General features: G+C 42.1%; 1 protein-coding gene across 1 annotated transcript; it reads left to right on the top strand.

The window, feature by feature from the left end:
- The first annotated feature begins 2,839 nt into the window (after positions 1–2,839).
- LOC123486582 (GTPase IMAP family member 7-like) lies at positions 2,840–13,939 on the top strand. Its single transcript, XM_045217946.1, has 3 exons — positions 2,840–2,852; positions 12,635–13,219; positions 13,932–13,939. The coding sequence occupies exons 1-3, from the start codon at positions 2,840–2,842 to the stop codon at positions 13,937–13,939; spliced, it is 606 nt and encodes a 201-aa protein (XP_045073881.1).
- Positions 13,940–14,447: the final 508 nt, after the last annotated feature.

Consider the following 14,447-nt stretch of genomic DNA (forward strand, 5'->3'; position numbering starts at 1 on the left):
TAGTGTTCATATGTATCTGCTAGACACTAGCTGATAGTGTTCATATGTATCTGCTAGACACTAGCTGATAGTGTTCATATGTATCTGCTAGACACTAGCTGATAGTGTTCATACCAAAGCAACTGGTTGGCTGGTTTCACATTAGTCTCCAGCGGGCAGAAGGAAAGATAATCTATAACAATCTGTTTGTATTTACAGTCCCCTTCTCCAAACAGATCACCCAGAGAGAACGTTCACTAAGTGCGTCGTTGAGGCTTGTTGATACTGATAGGATCGAAAGAAAGGCAGCGCTGCTCTCGGATCAGCGTTCTCCCTTTCCAATCTTACTTTAAGATTATAATTATTACACAACGCTGATGACGGATCAGCTCCTAGAGAGATATTATCACCCATGGCTACAAATATTGAGACGGCTTAAACAAATGCTTACCCTATTATAATGCACTAAATCAAGAACATTGGCACATGTTACACATCATGAAAATATTGAAGCAAAAATTACAGACAAGTATCCTAGCGTACAAATAGCTAAAGAAAACTGAATTAAATTAACTTAAATATAATTCCAATATATCGGTCTATGTAGCCTGGTCTGAGGCAGTCGTTCAATAACGAGTGTTTTCAAGAGCAACCTTAGTAACGATGGCTTTGGGAACCAGCTCAGAGATAGAACTTTTCGTAGGAGCATCGTTATAACGATGAACGTAGCCTTTTGGGAAATCCGGCCCCTGGTGTCTTTGACAAAACGCTCGCTGAAAAGGCGAGAAGAGTGAGATTGATGTATAGACAAGCCAGGACACGTTCCTGCTGGTCATCAGACTGACGAGGTCCACAGAGGAGGAGAGGAACACTGTGAAGTGGATCCAGGAGAACTTTGGAGAAGAAGCCTCAAAATATACTATTCTAGAATTTATCTTCCTTTCTCACAATAATACAATAAAATGTGAACCAAACCCAATGGCTTGCATTGGAATTTTAACATTTCCTGTTTTGTTTCACAGATTCGATGCATCTTTGGACAGAGTAGATCTGTAATCTGATGGAGTGGATGTTTTACGGAATTGACAAAAATGTAAATGTTCATCTTCGTTCAAGTGGTATACTCAGAATCATTTCAGTTTTTCCTCAGTTGCTTTATGGCCGTTATATTCCCCAGCAAGAAACCAAATATTGATGCTAAAAAGAAGGGGGAACTAACACAGAGACACTAACAACAACCCAAACGAAACAGGTGGGGATCTAGGAAGGGTTCTGAAAGACATTCATGGGGGAGTCCACTGAGTTGACTAGCAACAACAACTGGGACCTAAAAGACACCTGCCATGAGACCCACTACATTTGCCCCCAGAAGAGGCAAACAAAAGGAAAAACCCACACCAAAATAAAAGACAGGAAGCAAACCTCAAAGTGGAGTAAAACAAAGAAGGGGATGATCAGATAAAGGATTGTTTTTTAGAAATCAAATATGGAACCAAAGGAGTTAATCCTCCACATCTCTCAAGCCACCTGAAGCATTGGGCCAGACGCTCTTAAATATCACCTGGCAAGCACAGGTGTAACACATACTGACTAACAAGGTTGATGCCAATTGGTTCGCCCAACGTGCTAACGTCCAAAATATAAATGGACCAAAGCCTGTAACATCTTCCCCCTTAAGACAAAACAAAATGTCCTATATTTTTGTTGAACAATTTTACTCACAACCAACAGAAAACAACTTCCATTTCATAACATGACATAACATGCGTCATTGCTTAAATGCGTCACGTTCTCCAATATCAACCAATAAACACTGGCGGTCTCTCATACAAAACAACCACTTTGTTATTCTTTTTTTGTTGTATAATTTTGAGAAATAGAGGTAAAATCACAGTTCTATAACTCTCATCCCTTTGGAACGAACACAACCAAAACAAATACGGCAAAACGTGCAGTAAAAATAAAATGTGCCAGCGCTACACACTGGCTAAACACAAAACGTATTGACTGCCCACCCTTGAAAGACAATCAGCAACCAAGTTGTCCTTACCACAGACATGTCTGATTTCAAGGGGAAACTCCTGCAATATGAGACTCCAGCAAAGGAGTTGACGATTCGTGGAGCTTGTCTTTTGCAGGAAAACGAGAGGGTTATGATTGGTATAGACCATCATGGGGTTAAAGACCGATACATAAACCTCGAAGGGCTGACGAGCCAGTACCAAAACGAGCGTCTTCATCTCGATAGTCGAGTTGTTTCCGATATTTCCTTGAAAAGTACCCCACAGGGTGGTCAACATGTTATCGTCTTTCTGTAGGAGCACAGCACCTGCATCGCTGGCATCTGTGTACAAAGCAAATGGACGACGGAAATCCAGAGCAGCTAACACTGGTGCAGAGACCAAAAGGGTCTTTGTCTTATCAAAAGCCTCCTGACAGTAGGGTGCCAAAGGAAAACAACTTTCGGACTGGTCAAATCTGTAAGTGGCGCAACAACCTAGGCAAAGTTCTTGCAAAAAGCATGGTAGCAATCGGCCATTCCCAAGAATCGGCAAGAAGTTGGTACTGAAAGGTTATCGATGGCCTACACTTTTGACAGAAAAGGTCAGACTTCCCCTTGCCCCACCCACCACCTTCCCGAGATATTTCACTGTTGCTTGGGCAATTTTGCTCTTTGACAGGTTAACTGTCAAGTTGGCAGCTGCAAAACGCTAAAAAAGACTACTAATATTCTGAAGGTGTTCTGGCTAGGTGGTACCAAATACCACCCCATCGTCCAACTTTGACTCAGCTTTTTCCAGACCACGTAGAATGATGTGCATAAGTCTTTGAAACGTGGTTCTGGCATTTCGTAACCCGAATGGAAGACGAAGGTAGGAGAACAAACCATCAAGAGTGACAAAAGGATAATTGCAATCTGTTTTAAAAATCGCTAACGTGCTCCAATTGGTTTGTTTTTGTGTTTAAGGTGTTGCCCTGCAACAACCTCTCTCAGCAAGCTCAACATGATGTCCAAGCACAAGCTATGGGGTGTACTCTACCACACGTAGGACCACGTTAATCATCCTCCCTGCGCGGAAGGATTTTCTCCTCCACCAAAACAGTATAGACTAACTCTTTGACCACTGCTTTTGGATCGGCATGTATAACTTTGATGTCATAATGCTTTGCAATGACGAGCAGATTTGCCTTCGTACATTTATCTAGAGTCTCCCATGTAGGGTTTTCCATAAATGCTTCCAATTTACAGCCCATGGCTCTTTATCCTTTATTAGCCTGTGTGTTTAGGCAACTTTAAAAATGATTCCTCCTATTCACTCTGGGAGGATGTCAGTGACAGAAACTGCCACAAAAGTGTCTTTTGAACACTCAAATATCTGGGCACAACATATCTTTAGAGTAGGTGCTTAGAGAGACTATAATGGGAAACAAAATCCTGGACGAGCCGCCATGTTGTTATGTTCCCCAGCAAGAAACCAAACATTGATGCTCAAAAAGAAGGGGGAACTAACACAGAGACACTAACAACAACCCAAACGAAACAGGTGGGGATCTAGGAAGGGTTCTGAAAGACATTCATGGGGGAGTCCACTGAGTTGACTAGCAACAACAACTGGGACCTAAAAGACACCCTCCATGAGACCCACTACATCTGCCCAAGAAGAGGCAAACAAAATAAAAACCCACACCAAACTAAAAGACAGGAAGCAAACCAAAAAGTGGAGCAAAACAGGGAAGCTCAGATAAAGGTTTGTTTTTCAGAAATCAAATAGGGACAGCCAATTAAAAGGTGTTAACCCTCCACATCTCTCAAGCCACCTGAAGTACTGGGCCAGCCGCTCTGAAATATCACCTGGCCAGCACAGGTGAAACACCTTTGGACAAATGACATGACAAGCCAGCACAGGTGTAACACATACTAACTAATGAGGTGACACCAATCAGAGAAATATTTTTGAAAGTCACAGATGGGCTATTGCAAGAAACGATATAAGATACTTTTCCAGTATTGCCATTTGTTTGAATTTTAAACACTTTTTTGGAGAGTTTGAAATTAGGATCCTTTACTCTGGTCAAGGGCATTTCCAGGCACATAGAGCCAAATGGAAATTAATAATATTGAAAGGATTTAGAAAATTCCCCAAACAAATATTTTCCGTTATAAAATTCCCCTAAATGTTCATTTTAAGCTCAAATAATGCAACAAAATCCCACCCCCCCTCATTATTATTTTTTTTAACTATAAAGATAAAGTTTCTCTGCCGGACTAGGGTTGAATCTCTGACCTAATTTCCTGCTATTCTACACATTTTTCCATTAGGCTGAGATAAAATTGTGCACTTTTAAATTGTATTTCCTGTAATTCCAAACACTTATTTTATGGCTTATGATGTTCATATACTATCTGGGAGGCCTGACCTCCGCTGGGTGTGTGCTATGCCAGTGCCTGAATTCAAATACTAGTGGAAAATGAACATTACAATTGTTTAATGGTGCAACATTATCAAAGGATGGTGATGATGATTTCTGATGTTCTAAATATTTACAATTCCAGTGCAACTAAATAAATATATTGTGCATTAAGTAACAGCTCTGTTTACTCTGTTCATAATTACATAAATACACCTGTCAAATAAATGGAATGTTGGGAGTGTTGTAAGGAGTTTCTGCTGTCTGTTTCTGCTGTCTGTCTGGTTGTACCACATCCATAACAGTGTTGGCTCACTAGAGAAACAAAAGTATTTATTCCTGTTTGACTTAAGTATGAATCTATTGTGCCAAGATATTTTCTGTCGTTTATGGGCCCAACCTATGTAACTAGGTCATTATGGGCCCCAACTGTTTATACAATAGGCAGGTAATGAACTGAACATTCACTGATCGTGTAACCTAAGGTTAATGGGAGGTGGAATCTCTGCTGCACAGATGTCAGTTTCACAGAAATGTATTATGTTGATCAGGGAAGAGAAGGGGGGGGGGTTGATTCTCAGTTTGATTCTCTGCCCCACCAATGACACATCACAATACTGATCATAATAGTCACCATGCCGACACCTGTCAGATCTCACTGTCACGCCCTGGCTCTGGGGACTCTCGTATGTTGAGCCAGGGTGTTAGTTGAAATTTTTTGTATTTCTATGTTGGCCAGGGTGGCTCCCAATCAGAGACGGCTGTAGCTCGTTGTCTCTGATTGGGAGCCATACTTAGGTAGCCGTTAGGCATTCGTTTGGTGTGGTATCTTGTTCCTTTTGGTTTGTGTTTGTACTGTAGGACTTCACGTATCGTTTGTTGTTTTGTTCGTTGGTTTGTACATTAAATAAATATGTACGCATCTCACGCTGCGCCTTGGCCCGTTTCTTCCGATGACGATCGTGACAGAAGATACCACCACGACTGGGTCAAGCAGCGTGATGAGGAGAGAGGTTGGAATTGGGAGCAGTGGAGTGAGAGTTGGGCGAGAACCATGGAGGCCTGGTCCACGGGGGAGAGACAAGCCCAGAATTTTTTTTGGGGGGGGCTCACGCCGTGGACGACCGGGCAGCAGGAGGCCAGGATAGAGTGGTTCAGAGGGTTGGCAGAGGAGGCCGCCAGGTTACGGGAGTTACTGGACACCAGGGGGAAGGAGAATGTAGAGGCACGGCGAGAGGTACTGGGGTGTGTTGCCAGTCCGGTCCGGCCCGTTCCTGATCCCCGCATAGGGCCAGTGGCGTGTGTCCCCAGTACGGTCCGGCCTGTTCCTGTCTCTCGCACCGAGCCTGTGGTGTGCGTCGTCAGCCCGGTCCTGCCTGTTCCTGCTCCTCGCACCAAGCCAGTGGTGCGCGTCGCCAGCCCGGTCCGGCCTGTTCCTGCCCCTCGCACCAAGCCAGTGGTGCGCGTCGCCAGCCCGGTCCGGCCTGTTCCTGCCCCTCGCACCAAGCCAGTGGTGCGTGCCTCCAGACCGGTCCGGCCCGTTCCTGCTCCCCGCACCAGGACAGTGGTGCGCGTCGTCAGCCCGGTTCGGCCCGTTCCTGCTCCCCGCACCAGGCCAGTGGTGCGCGTCGTCAGCCCGGTTCGTCCCGTTCCTGCTCCCCGCACCAGGCCAGTGGTGCGCGTTGTCAGTCCAGCACAGCCCGTGCCTGTTCCATACCCACAGCCAACTGGCATACCCAACTTGGCATACCCACAGCCAACTAAATAACATTTTAAATCTGTAAATGCCTTTGCACTGACGTTTACACTGTTGTTGACTATTGGCTCAACAGTTTCCCAGGTGCCTCTAAGAGGAGGAAGAGGAGTAGACAGAAGAGGAGGGGGAAACCCATGGCTCCTGATCCTGCTGATACTTGCAGGTTAGGAGACATTTTGTTTGAATGTTTGAAAAATTACAAGAGTAAAACAAAGACAATAGATCAATGATGTGATTCTGGTGTGAGGGGGTGAATCCTAACGTCCACTTGGGTCAGATCTTCTCTTAGTTATGCAATGATTTCAAATGGACACTAAGTGATACATTTATTTAAAAGAGGAAGTTAAGATTCACCCCTAAAACATGACGATCTTGTATCTGTGGAATTAATTGTCCAAACTACAGTGGGGGAAAAAAGTATTTGATCCCCTGCTGATTTTGTACGTTTGCCTACTGACAAAGACATGATCAGTCTATAATTTGAATGGTAGGTTTATTTGAACAGTGAGAGACAGAATAACAACAAAAAAATCCAGAAAAATGCAACAAAATTTTTTTATACCTTTATTAGCATTTTAATGAGGGAAATAAGTATTTGACCCCTCTGCAAAACATGACTTAGTACTTGGTGGCAAAACCCTTGTTGGCAATCACAGAGGTCAGACGATTCTTGTAGTTGGCCACCAGGTTTGCACACATCTCAGGAGGGATTTTGTCCCACTCCTCTTTGCAGATCTTCTCCAAGTCATTAAGGTCTCGAGGCTGACGTTTGGCAACTTGAACCTTCAGCTCCCTCCACAGATATTCTATGGGATTAAGGTCTGGAGACTGGCTAGGCCACTCCAGGACCTTAATGTGCTTCTTCTTGAGCCACTCCTTTGTTACCTTGGCCGTGTGTTTTGGGTCATTGTCATGCTGGAATACCCATCCACGACCCATTTTCAATGCCCTGGCTGAGGGAAGGAGGTTCTCACCCAAGATTTGACGGTAACTTCAGACGGGCCTGTATATGTGCTTTCTTGAGCAGGGGACCTCACGACAGTATGCTACCAATTGTTTTCTTGGTGACTATGGTCCCAGCTGCCTTGAGATCATTGACAAGATCATCCCGTGTAGTTCTGGGCTGATTCCTCACAGTTCTCATGATCATTGCAACTCCATGAGGTGAGAAATTGCATGGAGCCCCAGGCCGAGGGAGATTGACAGTTATTTTGTGTTTCTTCCATTTGTGAATAATCGCACCAACTGTTGTCATCTTCTCACCAAGCTGCTTGGCGATGGTCTTGTAGCCCATTCCAGCCTTGTGTAGGTCTACAATCTTGTCCCTGACATCTTTGGAGAGCTCTTTGGTCTTTGCCATGGTGGAGAGTTTGGAATCTGATTGATTGATTGCTTCTGTGGATAGGTGTCTTTTATACAGGTAACAAACTGAGATTAGGAGCACTCCCTTTAAGAGTGTGCTCCTAATCTCAGCTCGTTACCTGTATAAAAGACACCTGGGTGCCAGAAATCTTTCTGATTGAGAGGGGGTCAAATACTTATTTCCCTCATTAAAATGCAAATCAATTTAATACATTTTTGACATGTGTTTTTCTGGATTTTTTGGTTGTTATTCTGTCTCTCACTGTTCAAATAAACCTACCATTAAAATTATAGACTGATCATTTCTTTGTCAGTGGGCAAACGTACAAAATCAGCAGGGGATCAAATACTTTTTTCACTCACTAACTGCATTCATGTCATCCATGTAATTTTATCTTGGTTTCAAAGTGTATTAATTTATAACAAAGTTACATCTGATTTCTTATTATGTGTTCTGTTCTTGCTGTATCTATAGTGTACATATTGTTGGTGGAATATCTGTAAATTATTTATATTTTTTTATATAATTATTATAATATATGCAGCATATCTATATATCTCTCTCTATATATATATATATATATATATATATATATATATACATACATACATACAGTGGGGAGAACAAGTATTTGATACACTGCCGATTTTGCAGGTTTTCCTACTTACAAAGCATGTAGAGGTCTGTAACACTTCAACTGTGAGAGACGGAATCTAAAACAAAATCCAGAAAATCACATTGTATGATTTTTAAGTAATTAATTTGCATTTTATTGCATGACATAAGTATTTGATACATCAGAAAAGCAGAACTTTATATTTGGTACAGAAACCTTTGTTTGCAATTACAGAGATCATACGTTTCCTGTAGGTCTTGACCAGGTTTGCACACACTGCAGCAGGGATTTTGGCCCACTCCTCCATACAGACCTTCTCCAGATCCTTCAGGTTTCGGGGCTGTCGCTGGGCAATACAGACTTTCAGCTCCCTCCAAAGATTTTTTATTGGGTTCAGGTCATGGCCCCATCCATCCTCCCCTCAATACGGTGCAGTCGTCCTGTCCCCTTTGCAGAAAAGCATCCCCAAAGAATGATGTTTCCACCTCCATGCTTTATGGTTGGGACGGTGTTCTTGGGGTTGTACTCATCCTTCTTCTTCCTCCAAACACGGCGAGTGGAGTTTAGACCAAAAAGCTATATTTTTGTCTCATCAGACCACATGACCTTCTCCCATTCCTCCTCTGGATCATCCAGATGTTCATTGGTAAACTTCAGACGGGCCTGGACATGTGCTGGCTTGAGCAGGGGGACCTTGCGTGCGCTTCTGGATTTTAATCCATGACGGCGTAGTGTGTTACCAATGGTTTTCTTTGAGACTGTGGTCCCAGCTCTCTTCAGGTCATTGACCAGGTCTTGCCGTGTAGTTCTGGGCTGATCCCTCACCTTCCTCATGATCATTGATGCCCCACGAGGTGAGATCTTGAATGGAGCCCCAGACCGAGGGTGATTGACCGTCATCTTGAACTTCCATTTTCTAATAATTGCGCCAACAGTTGTTGCCTTCTCACCAAGCTGCTTGCCTATTGTCCTGTAGCCCATCCCAGCCTTGTGCAGGTCTACAATTGTATCCCTGATGTCCTTACACAGCTCTCTGGTCTTGGCCATTGTGGAGAGGTTGGAGTCTGTTTGATTGAGTGTGTGGACAGGTGTCTTTTATACAGGTAACGAGTTCAAACAGGTGCAGTTAATACAAGTAATGAGTGGAGAACAGGAGGGCTTCTTAAAGAAAAAGTAACAGGTCTGTGAGAGCCGGAATTCTTACTGGTTGGTAGGTGATCAAACACTTATGTCATGCAAGAAAATGCTAATTCATTACTTAAAAATCACACAATGTGATTTTCTGGATTTTTGTTTTAGATTCCGTCTCTCACAGTTGAAGTGTACCTATGATAAAAATTACAGACCTCTACATGCTTTGTAAGTAGGAAAACCTGCAAAATCTGCAGTGTATCAAATACTTGTTCTCCCCACAGTATATATACACTCTCTATTGTTGTCTGCATCATTTCACCAGGTAAAATTCCTGGTACATATAAATGTACTTCAAATCAAATAAATGTTATTGGTCAAGTGCTCATGATACAGGGTGTATATGTGATATTTGCTCAAATGAATAGTGACATGGTTGAGCAGCTCAGATATCTAGTAATAAATAGTACAGCAATGTTGACCGTGTGTGTGATTCTGATTAAATCCTCTTTTGAAAATCCCCAGGTTCTGTAGTGTTTGCTGCTGAGTCAGAACATAAGGACAAGACAAAAGGTAAAATATGGACCCAGCAGACAAAACTCAATTGTTGATTTCTGCGTGTAAAAGAAGGGGTAGGGGTACTTAGTCAGTTCCACAACTAAATATATTCAACCAAAATGTCTTCCGCATTTAACCCAACCTCTCTGAATCACAGAGGTGTGGGGGACTGCCTTAATCGACGTCCATGGCGCCCAGGGAACAGTTATTGCTGGGGGTTAACTGCCTTGCACAAGGGCAGAACGGCAGATTTTTCCATCTTGCCAGCTTGGGGATTCAAACCAGTGACCTTTAAGTTACTTGCTCAATGTGTTTAACCACTAAGCTTAGTTTCTGGCCATTTTGAGCCTATAATCGAACCCACAATTGCTGATGCTTCAGATACTCAACTAGTCTCAAGAAGGCCAGTTTTATTGCTTATTTAATCAGCACAACAGTTTTCAGCTGTGCTAACATAATTGCAAAAGGGTTTTCTAATGATCAATTAGCCTTTTAAAATGATAAACTTTGATTAGCAAACACAACGTGCCATTGGAACACAGGACTGATGGTTGCTGATAATGGTCCTCTGTACGCCTATGTAGATATTCCATTAAAAATCAGCCGTTTCCAGCTACAATAGCCATTTACAACATTAAACAATGTCTCCAATGTATTTCTGATCAATTTGATGTTATTTTAATGGACCAAAAAATTGCTTTTCTTTCGAAAACAAGGACATTTCTAAGTGACCCCAAACTTTTGATCGGTAGTGTGTATATATATATATATATACTGTCTATTGTTGTCTGCATCATTTCACCAGGTAAAATTCCTGGTACATGTAAATGTACTTCAAATCAAATAAATGTTATTGGTCAAGTGCACAGGATACAGAGTGTATATGTGATATTTGCTCAAATTAATAATGACATGGTTGAACAGCTCAGATATCTAGTAATAAATAGTACAATGTTGACCGTGTGTGTGTGTGATTCTGATTAAATCCTCTTTTGAAAATCCCCAGGTTCTGTAGTGTCCGCTGCTGAGTCAGAACATAAGGACAAGACAACAGGTAAAATATGGACCCAGCAGACAAAACTCAATTGTTGATTTCTGCATGTAAAAGAAGGGGAAAGGGTACTTAGTCAGTTCCACAACTAAATATATACAACCAAAATGTCTTCCGCATTTAACCCAACCTCTCTGAATCACAGAGGTGTGGGGTACTGCCTTAATCAACGTCCATGGCGCCCGGGGAACAGTTATTGCTGGGGGTTAACTGCCTTGCACAAGGGCAGAACGGCAGATTTTTCCATCTTGCCAGCTTGGGGATTCAAACCAGTGACCTTTCAGTTACTTGCTCAACACGCTTAACCACTAAGCTACCTGCCGCCTGAACCAACTAAACCACAGAAAACTAAAAATGAAGCGGAAAAACTTTATTGGTGTTGTACCCTTTTATTCTTGTTACCATAGCTACACATCTCTGTACTTTGCTGTTGATGCTGACAGAGCCTTGGATCAGCCCCATGCAGTCATAACATTCAATACATATAATCACTTGCATGCAGAGACTATGTCCTTTTGCAAATCCAAACTTCCTCCTCTCTCCTCTTCATACTATTATTTCATTCAACGTAGTGCTACCAATAACCATTTGTGTCAGAGTAAAGATCTAAGCAGGCAAATGTGCATTATAGAAATTACAAAATCAGAAATACATTTGATGTATAATTACATATATACACTACATGACCAAAGGTATGTGGACACCTGCTCGTCAAACATCTCATTCCAAAATCATGGGCGTTAATATGGAGTTGGTCCCCCCTTTGCTGCTATAACAGCCTCCACTCTTCTGGGAAGGCTTTCCACTAGATGTTGAAACATTGCTGCAGGGACTTGCTTCCACTCAGCCACAAGAGCATTAGTAAGATCGGGAACTTATGTTGGCCGATTAGACGTTCGATGGGGTTGAGGTCAGGGCTCTGTGCAGGCCAGTCAAGTTCTTCCACACCGATCTCAACAAACCATTTCTGTATGGACCCGCTTTGTGTATGGGGGGCATTGTAATGCTGAAACAGGAAGGGGCCTTCCCCAAACTGTTGCCACAAAGTTGGAAGACAGATCATAGAATGTCATTGTATGCTGTAGAGTTAAGATTTCCCTTCATTGGAACTAAGGGGCCTAGCCCGAACCATGAAAAACAGCCCCAGACCATTATTCCTCCTCCACCAAACTTTACAGTTGGCACTATGCATTCGGGCAGGTAGCGTTCTCCTGGCATTTGCCAAACACAGATTCGTCCCCTTCACAATGACAGCACTTACAGTTGACCAGGGCAGCTCTAGCAGGGCAGAAATTTGAGGAACTGTCTTGTTGGAAATGCAGCATCCTATGACGATGCCAAGTTGAAAGTCACGGAGCTCTTCAGTAAGGCCATTCTACTGCCAGTGTTTGTCTATGGAGATTGCATGGCGGTGCGCTCGATTTTATACACCTGTTAGCAACGGGTGTGCCTGAAATAGCCAAATCCACTAATTTGAAGTGGTCTCCACATACCTTTGTATATATAGTGTGTGTGTGTGTATATATATATATAAAAAAATTACCATCAGAGTACATTGTTTTGTTTTGCCACCGGTGAATGAAAATACTGTATAGTGTTAACGGTGATAATGATTTGGTTAAGTTCCTTTTTAAGGATAAAAAAATAAGAATTGGACACTTCAAACCCTGAATTGAAATGTTAAATTCAACAACTGAATTGGCTGAATTGAAATGGAATTGACCCCGACTCTGAATTATTCTTCATTGTTATTCTTTATACTTCATATAGTGCCACTGCCCTCTGACCTGAGGATCATTCTGGTGGGGAAGACTGGAGCAGGGAAGAGTGCAACAGCAAACACCATCCTGGGGAGAGAGGAGTTTAAAGCAGAGGCCTCCCCCAAGTCTGTGACCAAACACTGTAAGGAAGGTGAAGTGTATGTTCAAGGAACAAAAATAACAGTAATTGACACCCCAGGCCTCTTTGATACAACACTGTCTGACCAGGAGATGAAGAGGGAAATAGATGAGTGCATTAAGAAGTCAGTCCCAGGACCCCATGTGTTCCTGCTGGTGATTAGGCTGGCTAGATACACAGATGAGGAGAGGAAGACTGTGAGCTGGATCCAGAAGAACTTTGGAGCAGACGCTTCTCACTTCACAATCTTACTGTTCACTGGGCCCGATCAACTGGACGGCAAACCAGTGATGACATTCCTGAGAGAGAGTGATGAGCTTCAGAAACTCATCCAGGTCTGTGAGAACAGGTTTCATGTCTTTAACAATAGAGAGAGTGAGGACCGCACTCAGGTCACAGAGCTGCTGGACAAGATAGGGAAGATGGTGGTGAAGAATGGAGGAGATCACTACACCAGTAAGATATATGAAGACACTCAGAATAAGATAAAAGAGGAGGAGAGAAAGAGACAGGAGGAGGAGAGGAAGAGACAGGAGGATGAGAAGAAGAGACAGGAGGATGAGAAGAAGAGATGGGAGGAGGAGAGGAAGATACAGGAGGAGAAGAGGAGAGAAGCAAACAAAGATTGGAGAAGTTCTGTATTACAAATAGGTGGTGCAGCTCTTACAGTTGTGGGAGTTTTGTTGGGATTTCCACCTTTAACAGCAGCTGGAGCTGCTATGACAGGTACAGTAGCAGCTGAGAATCTTGCAGACAAAAATGACAAGTAGGGAATTCAGGACACTCACCTAAAGTTGACTTGAGATGTATGAGCCATCAGAAATATAGGGAGGTTTTTTCATGTTTGGCAACATTCTTGTTGCTTGGTATCATTAAAAAGGTCATGGTTCATGAAATGGTCAAGGGGTCAAGAAGTTTAAATCAGAGCAGTCAAGGTAGATGAATGCCAAGTATCTTTCTGTTGTATATCATTGTTATAATTAATATTTTCTTTCAATATATGTATTCACTATACATCAATATGCTCTTTCGCCTATACATAATTGAGATAATTTCTTTCAGATCATTCTTTGTTTTATGTTCCTACATTTTTTTTCCCTTTATGAATCTATTTTATTGCTTCCTGCTTGTGTTTTATCTCCTGCATTTTATCGTTTTTCCTGTAAAGTGAGTTGAGGTTTTAAATTCACTTTAAATGTAAATAAAGTTTGGAATTAAGATTTTTTTTTTTTATGCATTTACATTGTTTAAAAAATCTGAAAAATACTAGTTCTCATTTATAGTTCTGTAACTACAAAGGTTTATAAAATGGACCATGTTTAGATATTCAATAGTTAACAAAATTAGTAATTAACAATGAGATAGGCCGAGTTCACGGAAATGGAACGTAATTCCCTTTTTATGCACTTTTCTCTCTATGCATATTCTGACCTTGAACTTAAGAATTGTATTTTTTATTAATCAATATACAGTATTTTGTGCGTAAAGGCTCTCCAAACAAAACTGTTTCATGATACTTTCTTAACCCTAAAATGTGCCTAAATAATAGTATTTTTAAATCTACAGTACTAGTTGGTACTGAAACGGATATGAATATGCATAGATGGCTTTCTTTCATTGATCTGAACCTGTTCGCTATGTTTTCTATTGAGTATGTCAACAACATTTTAATTAAAGGTGCACC

Source organism: Coregonus clupeaformis, unplaced genomic scaffold (assembly GCF_020615455.1).
Source record: "Coregonus clupeaformis isolate EN_2021a unplaced genomic scaffold, ASM2061545v1 scaf1282, whole genome shotgun sequence".
Taxonomy (NCBI): Eukaryota; Metazoa; Chordata; class Actinopteri; order Salmoniformes; family Salmonidae; genus Coregonus; species Coregonus clupeaformis.